Consider the following 21271-nt stretch of genomic DNA (forward strand, 5'->3'; position numbering starts at 1 on the left):
GTTCTTGCGGGCTCTCCGCCCGCGCCGCCGCCCGAACCGAACCGAACCGGGCCGAGCCCCGCCGCACCGAGCGGAAGCGCGCCCTGCGCGGTGACGTCACCTCCGGCGGGCGGGGCGGGGATGGAGGCGGAAGTGACGGCGGCGGCGGCGGCGACGCGGGGTGAGTGCGGAGCGGGGCGGGCGGGGGCCGGGGGGGACCCGGGGCTGCCCTTGGCCGCTCCCGCCGCACCGTGGGCTCCCGGCGCCTCCGTGGGGGCGCACTGAGAGCACGGCAATGTCCCCGGGCAATGTCCCCGCGCTGGCACCGCGCGTTCGGGAACGGAGCCGGCTCCCGAAGCGTCCCCACTGCCCGCGCGCTGCCGCCGGCTCCGGGAGCGTGGGGCCGGCAGCGGCAGCGCTGGGCTCGGTGCTGGGGCCGGGGCCGGGCGGTGAGAGCCCGCGGCTGGCAGCGCTTGCAGCCCGGCCTGGGCCTGCCCTACCGGCTCAGCAGGGTTTACTGTTCTCCTTGAGAGCTCCAGAAGTGCCCTCACACCACAGCGAGAAGCCTGGGAAAGAATTCAATCCTTTCTTCCAAAGCCCAAGGTGCTCCCTGTGATCCGAACTCCTTTATCCCGGGGCTGGCGGCTCTGAGGGCTCCTGGGGAGCTGCTGACGCAGCCGCTGGGACTGCGGGGCTGGGCTTCAGTCAGAGCAAGAGCGAGCCCCTCACCTCTGCAGTGCCCAGCACAGCCAAAATCTCCTCTGGGACAGGGTTCAGAGCGAGCCCCTCACCTCTGCAGTGCCCAGCACAGCCAAAATCTCCTCTGGGACAGGGTTCAGAGTGAGCCCCTCACCTCTGCAGTGCCCAGCACAGCCATGGTCTCCTCCTGGACAGGGTGAAAGCCCTGTTCCTCTTTCCCTCAGGAGCCCCCAATCCTGGTTTGCAGGTGTGAATTACAGGGATTCTTGCCCTAAGAAAGACACTGCAATATGTTCAACTCCAACCTCATTTCCAGCCTTTTCTCTTCATTTTGTAAGGCAGAAATGTCTTGTGTAACAGCTGGGAGAGAGAGAGGCAGCCTGTCCTGCAGGGAGGGACTGGAGCCAGCCCTTCCCTGTACCAGGGCAGGATTGGGCTGCCCGTGCAGCTCAGGGGCTCCCCAGGGATGGGAGTGTGATGAGGGAGCTCTGCTCTGTGTGTAAGTGACAGAAAGAAAAATTCCATTTCTGGGGGAAGAAAAGTGGTTTCTCTTGAAGGTGGCTGTGAAGGACAGCAGCATGTGGAGGAAGGCTGTTGTTTCATGGAATCATGGAGTGGTTTTGGTTAAAGGGACCATAAAGATTATCTTGCCCCATAGACCAGGTTGCTCCAAGCCCCATCCAACCTGGCCTTTGAACACTCCTTTCACCCTGCCATAAATCTCTCCAGGCTGTGCAGGAGGCAGCACGGAATTCTGACCTGTGGAGTGAGTGCCCCACCTAAAAAAGGTACTTTTTTTGTCTTTTGAATAAATCCACATGAAATGACCAAATTCCAGGGAGTTTTCATGCACAGAGATCTCTGCAGAGTCCCTTGTGTGCTCAGTCTCTGGCAGTGAGGGGTGTCACTGTGCTTCTGAGCAAGGGGTGCCCTGGGGGTGATGTGGGGGTGTCTCAATGAGAATTGGGGGTGTCTGTGATTTGGGAGATTCAAGCACCCCACTGACAGCTGCCTTTGGAGTTGGCACACTGGATCTGCAACACTTGGTGAGAGGAGTGGCTTGGGTGCAGTGGAGCTTGCAAGCCCAGGGATGATAAATGGCTGCTGTTTCTTCAGCACAGTTGTTATTACTGGCCTGACCTGTAATCAGTCCCATGCAGCTTCAATGCTGTTCTTCATCTGAGAATTTTGATCTTCTCATTGCTGTCATGGAAATAGTGCTGGGTTTTGTTTTGCTCTTCCCTGAACAGTTTGAGTTTCTGTATGTGAGCTCCTGTCTGTAGTGAAAACTGCCCTGGATAAGAATTTTCTCCCACAAATGACAGATGTTGTGCTCTGGAGGAGTGTCTGATTGCCTTGCTGTGAGTGCTCTGTGGTGTGTGCTGTGTCTGCACTGGAGAGTTAAATGGCATTTCAGAAGAACCTGAGGGCAGCTCCAGCAGGAGAATCCCAGAATGGTTTGATTTGGAAAGTTCATCTCATCCCACCCCTGCCATGGGCAGGGACACCCTGCACTATCCCAGGCTGCTCCAAGCCCTGTCCAGCCCAGCCTTGGACACTTGCAGGGATGGAGCAGCCACAGATTCTCTGGAAAATCTGTGCCAGGGCCACACCAGTCTCGTTGGTGGGGTTTGGATTACAAGCTGTGTCCTTAGAAAGGCCTTAGGGCCATGCCAGGAGCAGAGGTGTCCCAGTGTCACACAGGGATGGTCTCCTCAGGTCAGTGTCCCCAGCCAGCCCTGGCTGTGACCTGCTGTCAGGAGGGAGCTGTGAGCTGCAGATGACCCAGCAAAATGATAAGTTTGAGTGCAGCATGCAGCCTGAGTGCCTCTGGGAGAGCAAAGCTGGTTTTGGGAACTCTTACATGTTATTTCTTCTTGTCCTGATGTAAGTGGGACTGCAGGAAAAGGAACAAATGACCTGAGGCTGAATGTCACAGCAGGTGAGTGTGACTGAATGTCACAGCCAGTGAGTTTGCTGCAGTGTCACAGTGTGCATGGGATCAAACCCCAACAGCCTGCTCATGGAAAATAGCTGTGATGGGAATGTTGCATCCTATTCAGAGCAAAGCTTGGCTGGTTTGTCTTTATTGATTGCAGCTTGGGGCTTCAACAATTTCTGGCTGACCTGAAGGAAACCTCTGAGGTGCTTGAACTAACCAACCAGACAGAACCAAACCAGCCAAATGCTGTGTTTGTGTTCCTAAAATGTCCAGCCAGTACCTGATTTCATCATTCTGTGGAAGACAAAAATGTGTTGAACATCAAATCTAAGTTACAGTATATTGCTAGAAATTTTCTGGGAAGAGCTGGTGCCTGGTGACATTCCAGATGCTGTGGTTTGGTGTGTTATGAGTGGAAACTGAATTAAACCTTTCCAATGCACGGATCCTTAAATGATTTCTGTCACCAGTCTCCATCCACCTGACTGTCTGTGGTTCTCTGTGCTTGTCAGGCAGTTCTGTCTGACTGCTGCTGGTGCTTTGTCCCTTGGGTTTAGCTGTGCAAAAGTCTCTGGTTTGCGGCAGATCAGATCTGTAAATCTGCACTGTGGCTGCAGGAAACAGGACAGTGGAGGTGAGTACAGCTGTGTTTGTCCTGTCCCTGTTGTTACTGTGGTACAGGAAGGGGTGATTGTTCCTCCTCAGCTTGGGCTGGGGGAAGCAACATTTAAAGCTGAGTCTGAGATGCACATCCTGGCACTGTGTGGCTTCAGTTTGGGTTTGTCACATGTGTTTTCTAATTATTTCTCCTTCTACAAGGTCTTTCTCCCATGTTTTCTCCTGTCCCCAGATCTGCTGCAGGTGGTGTGTTGTCACACTGCAGCAACACAGAATCCTGTCCCTTTCTGCTCCCCTGAAAGGAATGTGTTGAACTTCCCAGCTGAGTTATTTTGTGTCCTCTTCCAGCAGGAGACAAGATGTCAGCTGCTAGAGGACGGTAAAACCATCTCAGATGCACACTATCATTTTCTGCTTGTCTTCAATTAAACTGATTAGCAGCCCCCTTTGTTGTGGAGCTCAGGCCATTCCCCATGCTGCCAGCATGTACTTTGGCAGCACAGGCACTGGGATTTCCTGCATTGTTTGAGTCTTGGCCATTGACCTTCGTGGTCCTCGTTCTGGCACTGCCTCTGCTCTGGCAGGGGTGCAGAGGGCATTATTCAAACCCTGCAAGAAAAGAGAGAGAATTGCTTTAAAGGCATTGAGGGCTCTTTGTGCTCGGTGGCTCTGTGGGGTCATCACTGCAGAAAAGAGGGGAATTACTGGGGCTGTCAGGATAATTACTGCTTTTTCAGTGTTCTCATCCCAGGCTAGATGACAGTGCTGAGATTTATAGTGAGTCATAAAAAGATGCCATCAGTGCTGTGTTAGGTGGTGTCCCTTTTGGACAGAGAAGGGAGAAACCTGGGCTTGGTTCCTTTTGGGAAGTCTCGTGGGTGCTGATATGCCCTGGATTGTGACCGTGGTCCCAAGGGTTTGCAGGATGAGAGAGAGGCGAGAATGTTGATTCCATGATCAGAAGGCTTGATTTATTATTTTATTATATATATACTACATTATGACTATACTAAAAAGAAAAGAAAGAAAAATTCTCAGAAGCTAGCTAAGCTAAGAATAGAATAGAAAAGAATGAAAACAAAGGAGCTCTCTCCGACTCTGTCCGAGAGAGCTCAGTCCTTGATTGGCCATTAATTGTAAACATCCAAGATGGGCCAATCACAGATGCACCTGTTGCATTCCACAGCAGCAGATAACCGTTGTTTACATTTATTTTCTGGGGCCTCAGCTTCCTAGAAGGGAAAATCCTAAAGAAAGGATTTTTAGTGAAAAGGATGTCTGCGACACTGGATCTTTCCCAGCTCTGTACTGGGAGGCTGTGGAGGTTCTGCTGGAGAGGCTGGTGGGATTGTGCTGGAGCCCTGTTGCAGCCCATGCTGTGGGTGCTGGCTGTGAGAAGTTTCCCCTCTCCATCTGCTGGAGATGCAGGGACACACGAGCCAGCTGCCCCAGCACAGGGGAGGTCACAGAACTCACTCCTGCCACTGTCCCCATCTCTGTGGCCGTGGCTGCTCCTTGCCAGTAAATCATTTGCTCACCTGAGCCTGGAGTCTTGCACCTTGAACCTGCTCAAGGCCTGGTGCACTAAAGGAGCAATGCTCAGCTCAAAGGCTGAAAGCACCTCTTGATCTGCTGTTCCCCTTTCCATCTGGAGCCTTCCCACCCATCAGGTGCCTGCTGTTGGTCTGGGAACAGCCAGGCTCCTGTAGCTGTCCCTGGTGTGCCTGGTGGGCTGATGAGAAGGGCAGATGAAGTCCTTGAAGGAAGATCTTTGGAACAAGATGCAACTTCTGCATTATTGATTTGTTTGCATAGTATTGTGCAGGTTGAATTAAATTATCTGGAGTGAGATCCTGTACTTGATGTAGAACAAATGCCAGAGTGCTCAGGTGGGAGTAAGAGCTTTTAAGTCCAGCAGGCTCTGAGGTTAAGGGGTTGGCAGTGCCAGGCTGATCTGCTGATTCTGTGCCTCAGGGCTGCCTTGCCATGGATCTGTCCCCCTGTGATTTGTACCCAGAAGAGAAGAAGCCTCTGCAGTGGGACAGGGACAGCCTGGGCAGCCACACAGAGCCTCTCCAGGGTGACTCATCTTGTGTTTCACAGAACCTGTAAATGAGCTTGGGTAGAAACGTGAGACACATGAGCCCTGTTGCTGTTGAAATCCCATGCTCTGCCCTGTGTTGGTGCTGACTTTAAAGCTCTTTTCTGCTGGGGAAGTAAATGGCTGCAGTGGACAACCCAGACACGTGACTGCTGGGGCACAGTCATGGAAAATTGGCTTGGTTGTCGTGGTTATTTGCTCTGATATAACTTTTCATAACACTGTCAAGCAGCTTTTTCCAAGCCTGCTGGAATGTGTTATTCTTTATTTCTTCCCTTGTGGTATTTTTTTTAAAGAAGCACTATCAGAGAATCTGTGTAAAACATGGATTTTTACTGTTGTTGTGGCTAATGACTTACAGGCTCCTCTAACTCACTAGGACTCTTTCCCCCACTTTTTATAGCAAATTAGCACAGAACCCCTCTGTTTATTTTAGTTGTAGCCCAAGGTTATGATTTATAGCAGGAGAAGCTAAAATAGCAGTTGTTAACTCTTCCAGTGTGATGAAATCAGATTTGCCTGATTTTAGTCTCAGCTCCTGCCTTGTTTTTTCTTTGGGGAGGGAAATCATCACTCTTTTGCCTTCTGCAGGGCTGGGTTGCTGAACTTACCCAGTGGTTTCTCATGTAAGCAGGTGTTGAAGAGCTTTGCTTTGCTCCTATACAGAGAACTCTGGTGTTTGTTTCTCTCCCTCTGGGGAAGCTCAAGTGCACATTACAGTGGGGAGCAGCCTTATGTTGGGATATAAAGGTCACAAGTGTTTCCTTTCACCTCTCCAGCTGGGAGCCAGGCTGACATACACCGGAGGTGGCAACAAGTCTTTGCAACAAAAGGAGCTTTTGGGGTGTTTCTCTTAGGGAGACCTGCAGACCAGCCAGTCCTTTCTGTGTGGGCTCTGTAGCCTTCTTTGTCCAGCTCCAGCAGAGCTGATTTCCTCCTCTGGGGAAGAATTGATGCTGTTCCTGCATTCCATGAGCTCTCTGTGTGGGAGACCTCCAGCACCAGCAGTGTGTTGTATGCAGCTCTGTGACAGTGCACTGCTGTGCTCACCTCCCATGAAATCTTTCCAGTGTGAATATCAGGTAGTAACAGAATATTTAAATTGGTGTTTTTAAAATATATCTTAAAATGTGTTTTAACTTCTTTTTCCATTGTTGCAGGTGAAGGGGGAGAAGGGTGTGTGAACACCCATGAGTGAGCTGTGATGGATAACAAGGACTCAGAAGCTGAGATCCACCCTCTGAAGACAGAGGATGTGAAAGCTCAGGAGAACCATGAGCACTGCGTGGAGAGGAGGATTGTCAAGTCCTCGGGGCTGTCCCGGCTGTCCCGCTGGCGCACTGCTGCCTTCTTCATCTCCCTCTTCCTCTGCCTCATCATTGTGTTTGCTTTCTCCTTCATCATTCCCTGCCCAGAGAGGCCAGTTTCAGAAAGAACATGGTTCCAATACTACAACAAAACAGGTGAGCTTGCTGCAGCAGGATAAATACTTACCTAGAGTCCTTTTCCTTTCTGTGCCTTGGATTTGGGTTGTGGGCCTCTGCCTAAGCACAGACCTGCAGGGATGCAGCCCTTGGGAGCCACAGCTGTGAATACCTGACCTGGATAAGCAATGGCCCATCATAATTGGAGTGGCCTTCCAGGAGGTGTTTACAGGACCTGGTGGAGAAATTAAATTCTGCTCTGAAGTGGTAACAAGGTAGCAGGGTGGCCTCAATCACAGAAAAAAAAAAAAAAAAAAGAGAGAAAGCGAATCTGGGAAAAGACCTCTGTTGAAACTTGCTCTTTAAAATGTTCCTTTGGAGTTCAAGCTGAGGTTGGAGGCAATTAGACATTTTTCCTCTGTCACTTTGACTTTCTCCCTTTTCCCCATAGCCAACATGAAGGGAAAAGGAATAATTCCATCTTGTTTTTTTAATAAATTGCTCTGTAGTTATCACAGCTATTTTTATTCTGGTTGCTTTAGTTGGCCCTTCAGCCTGGGTCCTGCTCCCCAGTGGCTCTGCAGTCGTTTCTGGGAGAGCTTTTCTTTAATCTTGTGTGCAGTAGGTTGTGCTGGATGTGCTGTAAATGCAGAGATAGTGCTCACAGCAGGGACTGAGCTGTGTGTGGTGCTGCAGACACCCCAGGTGCTGCTACTCTGAGCTTAGGAAAACTGCTTTTAGCTGCTAAAAATATGGAGTATCTGGGTTTTGTGGGGCTTGGGTGGGGCTTCCTTATGCTTTGAGAATACCAGCCCCACTCCAAGATCACAGTTGTTCTTTGTTCAGCATAGTTCAAATTCTGGCTGCTTGCCTCTTAAAAAAGACATCCTCTGGGGAACAGCAAATTGAAAAAATTGTTTGGCACTAACTTCCTGTCCTTGGTACTTGTGTACATGATTTTTTTTTCATATAAAAGCCAATTTGTCCTGATGTTACACTGTCCAGGATGGAGACAGTGAGTAGGTCTCTAGGAATTTGTGTTTTGCTCCAACTTTCTCTGCTGTGGGCTAAGGAAATCCTCACCAGAGCCTGGCTTGTGTTCTCTTGCAGTGCCCTACCCGTTCCTTGCTATAGCAGATGTGAGTGAAGACAAAGTACAAGATGTGCTCTTTGCATTCAAATCTGGCGACAGCAGCAGATTCAACGTGTCCTGTCTGGATGAAGGTACCTGATGCACAGAGGGCTGTCCTTTCTCTTCCAGCTCCAGTGAGGGGCTGGGGAGAGGAGCTGGCTGAGTCCCAGCTCCTGGGTGGTGCAGGGGCAGCTCCCTCTGACCCCTCTTGTCCCCAGGGCTGCCATCTCCCTGTGCCTTCGTCGCTGCAGTGTCTGGCAGGAATGGCAGCGTGCTCTGGGAGAGCCCAGCTGCAGAGGAGGTGCAGTGGCTGCAGTGTGACATCCAGCAGCTGGGCACAGCAGCGACCCCGGGCTGCATCGTGGTGGAGAGGCCACTGTCCCTTACAGCAGTCAGCCTGAACACAGGTGAGTGCCAGCAGAGCCCTGCTGCCACACAGGGCTTGGGCCACTTGCTTTCCTCACCTGGTGGCCTCCAGGAGGGATGTCAGTGTGACATGAACATGAAGAACATGGCACTGGGGATTTATTTATTGTTTGGAAGCCTTGCCAGAGCTGCTTGCTGGGCGTTGAGGAGCGCGTGCTCTCAGCCTCGCTGTTCCAAAGGTTTGCTGGGGGTTTGTGCCAGCCACTGTTTCATAAGAGCAGTGTTCCAAGAGCTTTTGAAGCAGTTGGAGCAGTCACTAGCTGTGTTACTTTATGCTCCCCAGGGTTAGGCACAAACTGCACCTGCAGCGTTTCCCAGTTATTTGTGTGTGCGTGCCAGGAGTGCCTGCTGTGGCAGGAGGAGTGGGAGTTCCAGGCATTTATGACTTTAAAGTTGTCAAGGAGAGCACTTAGGATAAGTGTTTGCCAGGCTGTTTCAGTAGTCTACAATTCTGCCTAGTTCCTCTGGAAAGGTTTCTTCCTTTCTAAACTTAGAGGTGGAGAAATTCATCATCATCATCTTGCCTAACGTGGGTGGGGGTAAGGAGTGCCTGCACTACTTTAGGAACAGTGATCATCTGCTGCACCTTGAACCCTCCTTGCTGGTGAGGCCTAAAATACATTTCCATCTTGGAGGTCACTCTTTCAAAGGTCTAAACAATATATATTCTCCCTAGGATGCCATTCTTTGTATCACATCCTGTTTTCCAAAATTTGGAATAAAGAATAGCAGGAGGTACAGCTCTAAGGAATCTGAGGAGAATCAGGTGTAGCTTTTAATTTCTAGTGTATAGATGGAAGTGTAGATACACACAGAGCTAGAAAGTTTCTGTACCAGCAGAGACCTCTTATCACCATTTCCCTCATGTGTAGGCTTTAGCACAGGTTATTTTTAGACTATTAATGAAGTAGGTACATTCAGGTCAAAGTGTAGAAAGTTGGCTGTGGAGCCAAAGGCTTGTAACTAAAGACAGCCATAAAGGCAAGCGTGGAGAGGAGCCAGGCTAAGCTACAGGTCACAGCAATACAGGGAAGAAAACATTCCATAGATAACTTCAAAGCAAGAGAGGAAAAAATGCATCAGAAAAGTGAGTAACCCAGGAGTTTATGTATTTAATGCCTTTTTGCTATTAAGTAGGTTAAAAATGGTTTCTGAGCTTAGCTGACTGGGGGTTAGGAGGGCAGAGCAGAATAAAATGTATTTAAATAGGCTAAATGTATTCAAAGAAGCAAAGTCTAACTTACATCACAGTGTGCTAAAAACAGTAGCCAGCACAATCTTTAGCTGTTAATGATTCATCATCGTGGAGGATTTGGTGAGATTCCAGGGCTCTCAGGCTGTCTAGCCCCTGCCTGTAGGAAGATTGAAGGAGAGATAGGCAGATTATCATCTGAATGTGTCTGATGTGGTTTTGATCTTTAAATGCTGATAAAGTTAGTGGCTTTTTTATCAGTTGAAGTTGTTCTAAGTCCTGCTTTCTTCATTGCCACAAGGAGTGACCAGAGTGGGCAGGAAGGGAAGTGTAGGAGGGCATGCTCCTGTTTGTGTGGGACATCTAACATTCCTGCATGTTTATCTTCCCAGCAAACTGGGACACATAGGAGCTTAAGATTAACTGTTCCAGGTCAAAGCAAAAGTCTTTGTAGCTGTTCATTATTCCATCTCTGCCATAGCCTGAGGGAGAGTCTCAGGAAAGAGGACAGGAGTAAGAGTTTTGTTACATCTTCTTTCTTCATCTGATCCTCCAGCAGCCTGAACAGTGAGCCCTGTGGGTGGTTCTGGTCTCCTGAGGGATTGGGCAGAAAGGGCACCATGATGATCAGATGATGGAACTGCTTCTGTCTGAGAAACCACTAAATAAACAAACCAGAACTCCAACCTGGAGAAATCTGACAGGGAGAAAAGTCTCTGCATCTGATTGAAGTGAGAGCTGAGCTCAGTCTTCTGAGTTCTGATTTTATTATTCCTTCCCGACCAAAAAAACCCCAGCCCTTTCACCCAGGTTAGATTTGCAGTCTGGGCACTTGCCTGATTTCCATCTTGGCTCCTCTAGCAGTGACCCTGGGCTCTGAGGAGGCACTGCAGATGTCAGGGATGACAGTCCCATCTCCTGCTTCCTCTGCTCCCTCTGGGCTGGCTTACAGCATGAAAAACCTCTCAAATGCTTGGTGTTGAATCCAGCTCACTGTCACCTGTTTCTCCTGACTCAGACTGTTCTTTTAAGAGAATAAGATATTTTCTCCCAAACTCTGTCAGCTGTCTAACCACCCAAGATTAGATCCTGGAAAATTAGAGCCTAGAAATTCACTGACAAGTGAATTTCATTAGCATGGTCTTACTCTTGTACCTTTGGACAGTCCTGGAGCTAGAATGTGGTAATTTAAAACTTCAATTCTTTCTTTTTCCTGCTTATTTTCTTCGAGGGCAAAATTCTCTGCCTTGCCATGATTTCCTAAGGAAACCAGGAAATCTGCTCTCTTCACTTCACATCTGTTGTCATAGTAACAAATCCAAGTGGTTTTTTCAGCTTTGCAGTAAAAGCTTTGGAGCAATTCTACTAGAAATACAGCCTGCCTTAAATTATTGCAGACAGCATCAAGTAGTAATTCCTCGGCTTTCAGTCCAGCTGCCTTCCTGACAAAGAGCAGATGATTACTTTGCATTCCTGAAATGATAATTGCTGTGTGTGATGCTGGGTAAAGGGGAGGGTAAACATTTGCCCTGGGAGCACCTAATCAGACACTGAAATGTTCATTAGAAAGAAAATCCCCCAGCAGTGTCCTCCCTGCCAGATTCCACTGCAAATTCCACTGGGCAGTGACTGGAAAGTGGCCCACAGCTGTGGGCACTGGATGGATAGAGCCACTCAACTGCTCTGGAGCTGTTGAAGAGAAACCCACACCAGCCACCCCCCTGTTTGTTAAAAAACAAATCTTTTGTTATCTCAGTGTACAAATAAGTTTGGGGGGTGTGTGTTCTTCAGACAAGGGAGAGGTGGGATGTGGCCTGAGCTGGGGCTGGTCATGTCAGTGGGGAAACATCTGCAGGAACATCTGCAGGAGGCAAGTTGCAGCAAAGAAGGTTCTGCCAGGAGTTGCAGCAGCCCTGGTCAGAATTCAGCTGCTTTATGGTCTCAAAATGTCTGTGCAGATTTAAGTGCACAGCAGCAGGGATTTAGATCACAGCAAAGGCTTTTCCCTGCCATGAACGTGCTGGGAAGCTTGTTAACCAAAGGCACAAGGGAGGCAAGCTGTTCTTTGTGCCAGGGTGTTTGGGTGCATTCCTGCTGGCAGCTGGGATTGCTTTCCAATGTCAGAGGAAACTGTGGATACTGGGATTCATTGGGAATGCAGAAAAGCAAGGAAGTACCCCATGATCAGCATAAATGTGGCTGGTTTGTGGTGCTGATGGGCTGGACAGGAGCAGTAATAACCTTTCAGCCTAAGATGCCTTTTAATGACTGTTTCCCACTGTGTTCCAGGGGAAGTTCTGTGGAGGCAATCCCGTGACTTTGGAGCTAATTACACTGTGCTGACTCCTTTATCAGTGATTCCAGATGTGGATAATGATAAAGTTCAGGACCTGATGATCTTTATTACTAAAGAAGGCCAGGTATGTCATCCTGAAGCTCTGATAAGCCTGGTGGCTGCCACAGAGGATGGCAGGAATGCTGTTTATTTGCACCTTGTAGTCTCAGAGGAAGTGTCCAGAGGCCTCTGGTTTCTGTGGGTTTGGGGTGGGTTCTCTCTCACCCTCCAGAGATGTGCTCCCAAATCAAGACAAGTGTTTTATGGTTTAAAAAAATGCAATAAATCAAAGAGCTGGGCAGTAATCCCTCCCCCTTTTCAGTGTGCTCTCCTCACTGCATGTTCCTGTGCTGTCTGGGGAGTGAGCTGGGGCAAGATGAGCTTGCAGTTTTCTGCTTCTCTGCTTAGAGAAGTGGAAGTGAACAAACCCTGACAGCTTTGGCTCTTAGATCAAAGCACAGCTGACAGTCAGTGCTTTTGTACCAGCACTGCCCTTTTCTGATCCCTTCCCTCTCTGTGCCTGTGGTCTGCTTTGCACTGCTCTTCCCAGCGTCACTGTGCTGGTTAATCTGAGTTCATTTAGTGGAACAGCTGCTGGTGGTGTTATCTCCCTCCAAATGTTGCTGCTCCCATTTCTGAGAGGGGAAAGTCATGTACCCAGAGCAGTTTTTCTGCTAAAACATCTCCATCCATGATGGAGTGGCACAGCATTGTCTGCATGCCCAGTGTGTCCTGTTCAAAGCACACAAATTCCAGCTCCCTCTGGGTCTGATGGGAGCAGTGGGAGCCCCATGTCCTCATAACAGAGCCATAGAGTCATTAAGGTTGGAAAAGACCTCTGAGGTCATTGAGTCCAACCTGTGACCAATCCCCTCCTTGTCACCACCCCAGAGCACTGAGTGCCACCTCCAGGCTTTCCTGGGACACCTCCCACAGTGGTGACTCCACCCCCTCACTGGGCTGTCTCTTCCAATGTTTAACAACCCTTTCTGGGAAGAAATTCCTCCTGGTGTCCAACCTGAACCTCCCCTGGCACAGCTTGAGGCCATTTCACCCTGTCCTGTCTCTTTTTCCCTGTGAGCAAAGCCTGACTCCCACCTGGCTGCCCCCTCCTGTCAGGGAGTTGTGGAGAGAGAGGAGGTCCCCACTGAGCTCCTTTTCTCCAGGCTGAGTCCCCACAGCACCCTCAGTTCCACCTCAGACCCTTCCCCAGCTCTGTTCCCTTCCCTGGACCTGCTCCAGCACCTCAGTGTCCTTTTGGAATTGAGTGGCCCAGAACTGGGCACAGCAGTCAGGTGTGGCCTCACCAATGCCCAGTACCAGGGCAGAAGCATTTCCTTGGCCCTGCTGGCCACCCTGGCTGATACAAGCCAGGTGCTTTCTTGGCTTTCTTGGCCAATGTCCTCCATAAGAAAATAGGGTTTTGCTGTCCAGGGCATTGTTGTTGCCAGAGTCATCAGAAATTCCATCTTTTCCACCTCCTACAGTTCTCTCTGTTTTCTTTCCTCCTCGCTTTTGCTATCCCAGTTATCTCAAGACTTTGTTTTTTTAATCTTTGGCAGCCAAGAAAAGTTTGAATGTAGCCTCTGTTCTGCAAGGCTGCCTTTTGATCTGTTTTCCATTTTAGCTCTCTTGCTATCTTGGTATGAAATCCCTTCCTCCCTCTGGATTTGGCAAGCACTTCCCCAACTTAAGGAAAAGTATGTTCTCTTTTGAGAATCACGCAAATGCAGGAGCTGGAGTGGAGATCTGCAGCTTGGGAAGGGCTGGTCAGGAGGGAGATTCAGCACTCAAGTGGAGGAGCTTTGCTGTTATCAAGGGCTGCAGCTGAAAGGAGAAGCTGTGAGCAGTCTGTGGAAGGGTTTGTGTGCAGGGGGTGAGAGGGCAGCATTTCCAGAGGATCCCATTGATCCCATTGAAAGGAGAAGCTGTGAGCAGTCTGTGGAAGGGTTTGTGTGCAGGGGGTGAGAGGGCAGCATTTCCAGAAGATCCCATTGATCCCATTGAAAGGACAGAGCTGTGAGCAGTCTGTGGAAGGGTCTGTGTGCAGCATTTCCAGAGAGTCCCACTGACCCCTCCCTGCTGCAAGCTTCAGCACAAACACATCCCAGAAAATGTGATGGTTTTTGGGATCCATCTCCTGTGGCAACACAGAGGGGTTGGCAGTGCAGCAAGGAAATTGTTGTGTTTCTCTGTCCCTGTGTAAATAAATACCCCTGGCTGTCCCTGTCCCAGGGCAGCCTCTGGAGCAGTAAAGGTGCAGCTGACCTGCCAGAGCTGGTGTGTGTCTCCTCCCAGTGCAGGAGGCTGGGAATAGCTGGTCGATGTGTTGTTTTCCCTCTCCAGCCGTGTTATTGTTCTCTCTTTTTCACCTGCCAGACTCTCCAGATTTGCTTTGGATTTCCTTTGCTTTCCAGTCCCTCCCTCTCAAGGTAGAGGGCAGGGTTCCTGCCTGACTCAGCATCTCTGATGGATGCTATTTCTCCTGGTCAGATGTTTCATTTGTCCCTAAAGTCCATTGCACTCCCTGGACTCTGACTGTTGCTCAGATATTTAAATCTGATCCTGACTTTAACCTTTATTCTCCTGAGTGAAGTGTTTTTTGTGGATTTTGTTACCCTGCACAAAGAATAGAAAGAAACCTTTCAGCTCTTTTATCTTCTTGGACTCACATGAGCCTAAGGAGGAGTAGATTAGGGCAGTTAAAGCATTTGGCAGAGCTGCCACGTGAAGCCAAGTTTCCCATGTCCATGTGCTGCGTTGTTGCTGACATTAGGTCATCTCCATCTTAGGCTTGCATGGATCTTTGCTGTCCTTACAGAGCTGGGGCTCTGTTCCACAGTCCCAGTCTGTATGGAGGGTGGGTGACAGGGGTAGCAAATTCTCAGAGCAGCTGGCTGTGCTGGAAGTGGTTTTCAAACTTGCAGAAGAATTCAGAGCAGAGAAGAATTCTGTCACCAAACTCCCGCCCGCTCCTCCAAAACCAGGGAGAGACTTCCCATCCAAGCCTGTGCTGCTCCCATTCAGTTGCTGTTTGGTACCAGCTTTAACCTTGTTGCTTGTTGTCTGTAATCCCTCCCCTGTGCAGGTGAAGGTCTCCATCTATTCAGGAAAAACTGGCCAGCAGCTTGGCTCCACGGGCAGCCTGAGGGTGGATGGCGCCGCTCGCCACGTCCGGCTGCAGCTGCACTCCTCCTCCTCCTACTTCCTTTTCTACACAGGTACAGCTCTGCTGGGGAATTCAGTCTGCAAGAGGGATTGTAGCTGAGATCAGGGCTAGTAAACATCATCTGACAGTGTGGTTTGCATTCTTACAAGCTGTGTGGAGCTTTCACCTAGTCAGAGAGCTGTTCGGGGGGGGCTTCTGCTTAAACTGCAGTTTGTTATGTACTGTAGTGATTTTATTTAACAAATGTCAAGCATGAAAGGATTAGGCAGTCATTTATAGCAAATGATTACTGTGGAACACTTGGATTATGAACAGATAAAATGTTAAAAGCATTCAATAGCAGGCTTGAGTCTCAAAATACCACTACAACTCTATGATGATCTGACAGATCTGGAAAATCATAGAGTTCAGAGCAAGGGCAGGATAACTTATCTCTCTCATCTCTCTCATTCTTGTCTTTTTTTTTCTTTTTTTTCTACAGAGAAGTCTGTCTATGCATATTCCCTGAAAGATCTGTGCAGTACAGTAGTTGGGGTGGAAGTTAAACTTCCCAGCTTCCAGCTGGATTCTCACTTGGAGAAGAACATTGACCATGCCACACACCTCTTATCCCCTCTCAGGTGTGAGGTTATGTCTTGGAGGCTGGTGGAGTGTGGGGGGCTGGTGTTCCTGACAGGATGGCCTGGTGGGACTTTGTTCTCTCCTGGCTATGTGGTTTTTGGACTAGGAGCACATCCAGAGTTCCCAGGACAAGGGTTGGTGTCAATGGCTTCATCAGGGATTTACAGAAAAGCAGAGAAAGCACATTGGGGTTTCCTATTTGGATTTACTGTGCAGGGCAGAATCTCCAAACCTCACAGTAAAACCATCCATGGCCTAGAAAGCTTAATCATTTCTCTGTCCTTGTTCAGCTTTGAAGACATTCGCTACCTGACAAAAGTTCCTGGGCACTCACGGGACAACTTCTTGGTTGTGGACTCAGAGATGGCCAAACTGATCAGCACAAAGGATCTCCACACTGTGTGGACCCTCAATGTGTCCCGTGTTTTGAGGTAGTGTTCTCACTGTGGGCTGGATGTGGCATTTCCAGGTTCCCAGCCGCAGCAATGTCCTGGCAGATGCAATTCTTTTTTTGCCTGGGTCATATCTTGATCTTGCTTATTGTGTTGTGTTCCCTCAAATGCTGGGAGCTGCTTCAGGAGGGAGGAGCTCAGAGCTTGGCTTGCTCATTTTGTGCCTGCTGTGATGTGGCTGGGCCCAGAGCTGGGGTGGTACCAGGCCAACCCCATGGTAAGCAGTCAAGTCTCTTAGCAGGGCAGGTGTGGGAGGATGGAGGCAGCTGGGAAAGCAAAGTGTGCCCAACCATGAGGGTGGCTTCAGGTCTGTCCCTGCTCTTTCTCTCCCTCAGTGAGCCCCTGCTCGGTTACTACAAACCTGATGCCCATGGTGTCGTCCTGGAGAGTGAAATTGGACCCAACAGGAAGAAGGTTTGAAATTCCTTCCTTTTAACTTCCCATTTCTCTGTATGTCACAGCTCAAGCAGGAATTGAGCCAAGGACAGTTGGTGGGATGTGTTCCCTCTGGCTGATTTTAGGAAGCTTTAAGCTGCAAAAGGATCTCTTTCAACAGGTTATTGAAGCCAGCTCAGGCACTTTAATTCTCTTCTCAGCAAGAGGCTTCAATGACAGAACTTTGAATCCCTTGAAGTAGCTGCAGAACTTGTGATTTTTCTCTAACATGGCCAACCCCAGTCTCACATCTCTGTGATGCTCTGCTTCAAATATTTCCCCATCTTCCCATGTGTCACATACTCGTTCCCATAGACAGTGTGAGGAGAGACAGCTGACCCGACTTCTCTCTCATGGCTTGTGAGCTGCCTTTGTCATGAGTTCCTTTTCTTTCTTCCCTGCTAGGTTATGATTATTGAGAGTGAATCTGGAGCAGTCCAGTGGGAGCTGAAGCTGAACTCAGGGCCAGGGAGCCCTGGCCCAGCCACCCTTCCCACTGCAGATCACCGCTCTGCCTTCCTCATGTGGGGAGACTTCCAGGAGCCAGGCAATGACACAGTGAGTGCTGGGGCCAGAATTGGGTGCAGTTACCCCTTTCTCAGTGCTGATATTCCCACTGACCCTGCAGCCTCATGCACTGGGTGTGGGATCTGTGTCCCTGCAGGTGGTGGTGGCACTGGCAGCTTTTGTCATCCTCAGCCTGGTTATGTAGAGAAAATGAAATTGGTGGCTCTGTGAGCAAAGTCACTGCCCTGCCTTGGTGTGGCACTGTCTGTGAGGTGGGAGGCTTCTGGTCTGGTACCTCTGGAGTTGCTGCTGTTTCCCTGGGAGCCACATGAATATCCTCTGTGTGCCCCAGGCAGCCTCAGGCAGCCTCAGTGCACAGCTCAGCTGCTTGCAGGGCGCTCAGGGCAGTGACAGGCAGCACTGGTGACAGTTTGTGTCTCAGAGGCTGCTGAAGCACCAGCTGAACTTCCTCTGCTTTCCTTGCTTGCTCTGCCAGCCCTGAGGCAGAAATCTGTGTGCTCCCTGCAGCAGACAGGCCAGCTATTTGCAGGAAGCTCAGGGTGGGAAGGAGAGCAGTGAGCAAAATCCCAGCTCTTGTCCTGATGGCATCGGTCAGGCTGAGCTGGGCTGACACAGACAAGTGTCTGGCTGGGTGTGAGTAATGCTGAGCCTGGTGCTGCTGCTGTCTCTGGGATAAGGTGTGAGTGTGTGTCCTGTTGGTTGCAGAGACCCAGAGCTCCTCTCCAGAAGCTCTACCTTTTCCACCCTTCCTACACTAACGTCGTCTTGGAGCTCCGCAACAGCACTGACCAAATCATCGCGTTCACTGGTGAGTCCTCTCCTTGCAGCCCTCCAGAAGGAGCTGCAGGAGGACCCTGGTCCCTCCTGGTCCCTCCATGTCCCTGTGGGGAGGTGGATGTGGTGGCCAGCCCGGCGCAGGAGGCTCAGGCTGTGTTTCTGTGTGCTCCTGTTGCAGCGGCGCTGTTCGAGCGCAGCCGTCACGCCTGCTATGTGCTGCTGCGGGGTCCCCAGCCCAGTGAGGGGCCAGGCCCCGTGTCCCTGATGAAGAGGAAGCTGAAGGAGGATGTGGCAGTGAGCAGGGTGCTCTGGCTGCGCCGCACGCCCGGGGATGAGGAGCAGCACATCCGGGACCGCCTGTACAGGATGCGATTCCAGAGCCGAGACTGAGCTGAAGGGGAGCAGGAGAGGCTGCCCTGCTCTGCAGCCCTGCTCTCAACAAGCCCAGAGCCTGCAGTCCCATGGCAAGCTGCCTTTCTTGATCCACAAACCAAAGTGGGGCTGGCAGGGAAGCACCCCCAGTGTCCAGGGACACCCAGGCTGTGTCCGTCCTCAGAGCTGATGGGACTTCAGTGCTTGGCCACCACTGAAGTGTCATCAGCTCGGGGAGGAGGGCTTTCCCCTCCGTCCCTCTGTGCCCACAGAACTCTGCTGACTCAGGAGTGTCTCTGGAGGAAAACATGTGCTTGCTGAGGTGCCAGAATTGATGATTTCTGGGATGCCTGAGAAGTGGAGTTGGATGTCTGGGAAGTGGAGTTTGCTGTGTGGTGTTAGATTTCCTTTCTGAGTCAGCTCTCCTGGCTGGGGAGAGGTGCTTGGCTGTAAGTTGATTTGCAATTACCCTCTCCTGGATTTGCTTCTGTAGTTTGGGGGTGTTGTGGTGACCCCAGCCATGGCTGTGGTGTGTCTGGTGTCACTTGGGCCAGCAAAGCACAGGTTAAAGTGTCATCCTACTTAGCAAATGGCCTTTTCTCCCAAGAACAGCCCCATGTGTCCTGCTCTGCAGTCACCAGCCTGCCTGTGTCTGTGTCCTCTGCTGCTTCCTCTCCAGCCAGGCTGTGCAGAGTTGGTGGCACCAGGAGGGAGCTGGTCTCCCACCTGATGGATGCATCAATGTTCCTCCCTTCCCTCAGCCTGCTTATAGGTGGTGAGAGATCCACCCTGAGCCCAGGCTGGCTGTCCCTGGAGGTGCCACCACCACCTCTCCAGCTTTAAGGAACCAGAGGATCTGGCTTGAGTAGAATTGCACTTTAACCTTTTCTTGGAGCTGGGATTGCTGCTGTGGGAAGCCCTGGCAGTGCCAGCACCCTGCTCACTCAGCCTTGCAGCTGCTGAGGAGCCTTCTCCAAGCACTGTTCCTGCTGCCAGGAGGAGGGCAGGAGCTCTGTGCTGCCTCCCTGCCATTGGAATTGGAGTGATGCTGGGTGAGGATCCTCAAGCACTCTCCTCCCTGCCCAGCCTGCTGTCCTGAGGGGATGGGACAGGTTTCTGTGTGAAGATGCCATGTTTCTCCTGGAGATCCATGCAGCACCATGAGGTGTTTGCTCTGCCCTGTCCTCATGGGTGCCAGTGCAGGCTGTAGAAACAGAGCCTTGAAAACATTTTGAACCAGCTACTCAGTCCTGAAAATAAAAAATAGACCTAAAAATAACCTCTCTCAGGCTCTGCAGTGCTGGAGGGGGTTTGGCCAGTGCCTCCCTCCCTTGCTGAGTCTGACCCTGGGGGATGTGTAGAAACACTGTAGGATGGGAATGTGCAGCATCAGGCATCAGCTCCTCCCTTCAGCCACTGCTGGGCTGAGTGTGCCAGCTCAGAGCACAGCCCCAGCCCTCCCAGGCTGCCTGGGCACCTCCTGTCCCAGCCCTGTCTCCCTCTGCCCCACACCCTGGGCAGTGAAGGGAGCAGCCCTGGGGTGTGTGGCTGTGCAGGGAGCCAGGGGTGCTCTCTGCAGATGCTCCACAACCTTCAGAGCACCCTGGGCTCAAAATGTTGGGCTTGCCCCTCTGCCTCTCTTCCCAGCTGTTTTCTGAGGAGTGCAGGGCGGTTTCCCAGCTGTGTCCCCCAGCTTGGGTTTGCTCTTTAGGCCTGACAGCCCCCCTGTGTCTGTGCCAGTGTTGCAGCCATGAGAGGGCTGCACTGAGGCTGCCCTTGGCCAGCTGGGGCTGGGCACAGGGCTGGGCACAGGGCTGGGCACCCCAGGCTGGCACTGCAGCCCAGCCTGAGTGCTGGGTCTGGGTTGTTTCCTGCTGAGATTCCCCTGGCTGGGAGCACGGGGAATGCCTGGGCTGTGTTCTCATCACACTCTCCCTCCTCAGATCCCTACCCAGACCTGACCTTCCCATAGGCACACTGAATGTTCCTTGAAGGGAGCTGGATTTTCAGCTTGGAGGAGCTTTCCTGGCTTTAAGTTGTCCAGAAATGTTTCTGGACAGTTTGGAAACGCAGATTTCGCTGTGGCAGCTCAATTAAACGCATCAGTGCCAAACCAGCACCTTCTTAACAAAACCAGTCTGTTTCCAGCTTGTTTCCTGTGTAATTGTTTTTTTTTTTTCTTTTTGCAGTATTTGATGAATGACTTTGTGCCTTGATTCAATAACTCAGCTGGGTGGCAATGGCTATATCACTGTGTTATGTGTTGGTGTGGTTTTTAACACTGAGACTGTTTGGTTTGGTTCTTTAACTTATTGCAAATTGTGCCCTACAGGACTCGCTCTAACCAGAATGGTTTCAATAAATCCTCTTTTGCATTGTTTGTAAATGGTGCCCTGCTTTGATGTCGGAGGTTACACAGGATTTGGGATTTTTTGTCAGCCCTTTGAGTGACCTCCTCAAGGCAGAACCCCCTTCCTTGGGAGGGATCCAGGAGTCCTGGTGATGCTTGGATGGCTGAGCTGCTGCCCTGTCCTGCTGCGGGCAGGTGATGGAGCAGGAAAAGGGAGAAGGCAGCGCGTGGAGAGAGGCTGCAGTTAGATAACGAGGCCGGGCCAGCCCGTCCCTGCCCCCCCGGGGCTCTGTGACCTGGTTTTACACCCCAGATTCCCTCTGCAGTCCATCAGCACGAAAATCTCATGCCAGGGTTTGGATTTGGATCAAGCCGGAGGGAGACGCGTGGCGGGCGCTGTCTCCTGGAGCCGGGGCCATCTGTCACTGCACCCAGGGCCCAGCTCCACCCTGGCACCGGGGCTCCAGCAGCTTCCCCTGCCCCAGCAGGGAGCTGAGAATGCCCCTCGCTCTGTGCCAGGCTCTGCGGCAGGGCAGGATCACCCCCAGCATGCCAACCTCCCGTGTGTGCTAGCCGGGATCCAGGATGGCACCTCCTTGTCCCTTTGGGGCTGGAGCTGTGCCCAGCTCTGCCCTGTGGGTACGTGTGGAGCAGGCTGGGCTCCAGGGCTGAGCACTGCTGGCCATCAGCCCCCTCTGCTTTATGTAACCACCAGCGAT

The 21271-nt window shown here is 51.1% G+C and overlaps 1 protein-coding gene across 3 annotated transcripts; it reads left to right on the forward strand.

Annotated features, from left to right (window-relative positions):
- The first annotated feature begins 117 nt into the window (after window positions 1-117).
- Window positions 118-20588, forward strand: FAM234A (family with sequence similarity 234 member A). Of its 3 annotated transcripts, none has more exons than XM_064725596.1 (12): window positions 118-160; window positions 6500-6802; window positions 7874-7987; window positions 8114-8302; window positions 11803-11933; window positions 14937-15069; window positions 15499-15637; window positions 15929-16069; window positions 16426-16504; window positions 16931-17083; window positions 17759-17861; window positions 18009-20588. In XM_064725596.1, exons 2-12 carry the CDS (start codon window positions 6544-6546, stop codon window positions 18218-18220), a joined length of 1653 nt encoding a protein of 550 aa, XP_064581666.1. In that variant the 5' UTR covers window positions 118-160; window positions 6500-6543; the 3' UTR covers window positions 18221-20588. The 3 variants fall into 3 exon arrangements, with proteins under 3 accessions (XP_064581666.1, XP_064581667.1, XP_064581668.1); XM_064725597.1 differs by lacking the exon at window positions 118-160 and adding an exon at window positions 2557-2620; XM_064725598.1 differs by lacking the exon at window positions 118-160 and adding an exon at window positions 6403-6421.
- Window positions 20589-21271: the final 683 nt, after the last annotated feature.

Source organism: Zonotrichia leucophrys, chromosome 14, assembly GCF_028769735.1.
Source record: "Zonotrichia leucophrys gambelii isolate GWCS_2022_RI chromosome 14, RI_Zleu_2.0, whole genome shotgun sequence".
Lineage (NCBI taxonomy): Eukaryota > Metazoa > Chordata > Aves > Passeriformes > Passerellidae > Zonotrichia > Zonotrichia leucophrys.

Coding starts and splice junctions, on each gene's coding strand:
- FAM234A (XM_064725596.1), top strand. CDS start 6,544: ATGGATAACAAGGACTCAGAAGCTGAGATCCACCCTCTGAAGACAGAG. Junction 16,505..16,930: donor TTGGACCCAACAGGAAGAAG/GTTTGAAATTCC, acceptor CTTCCCTGCTAG/GTTATGATTATTGAGAGTGA. Junction 17,084..17,758: donor AGGAGCCAGGCAATGACACA/GTGAGTGCTGGG, acceptor TGTTGGTTGCAG/AGACCCAGAGCTCCTCTCCA.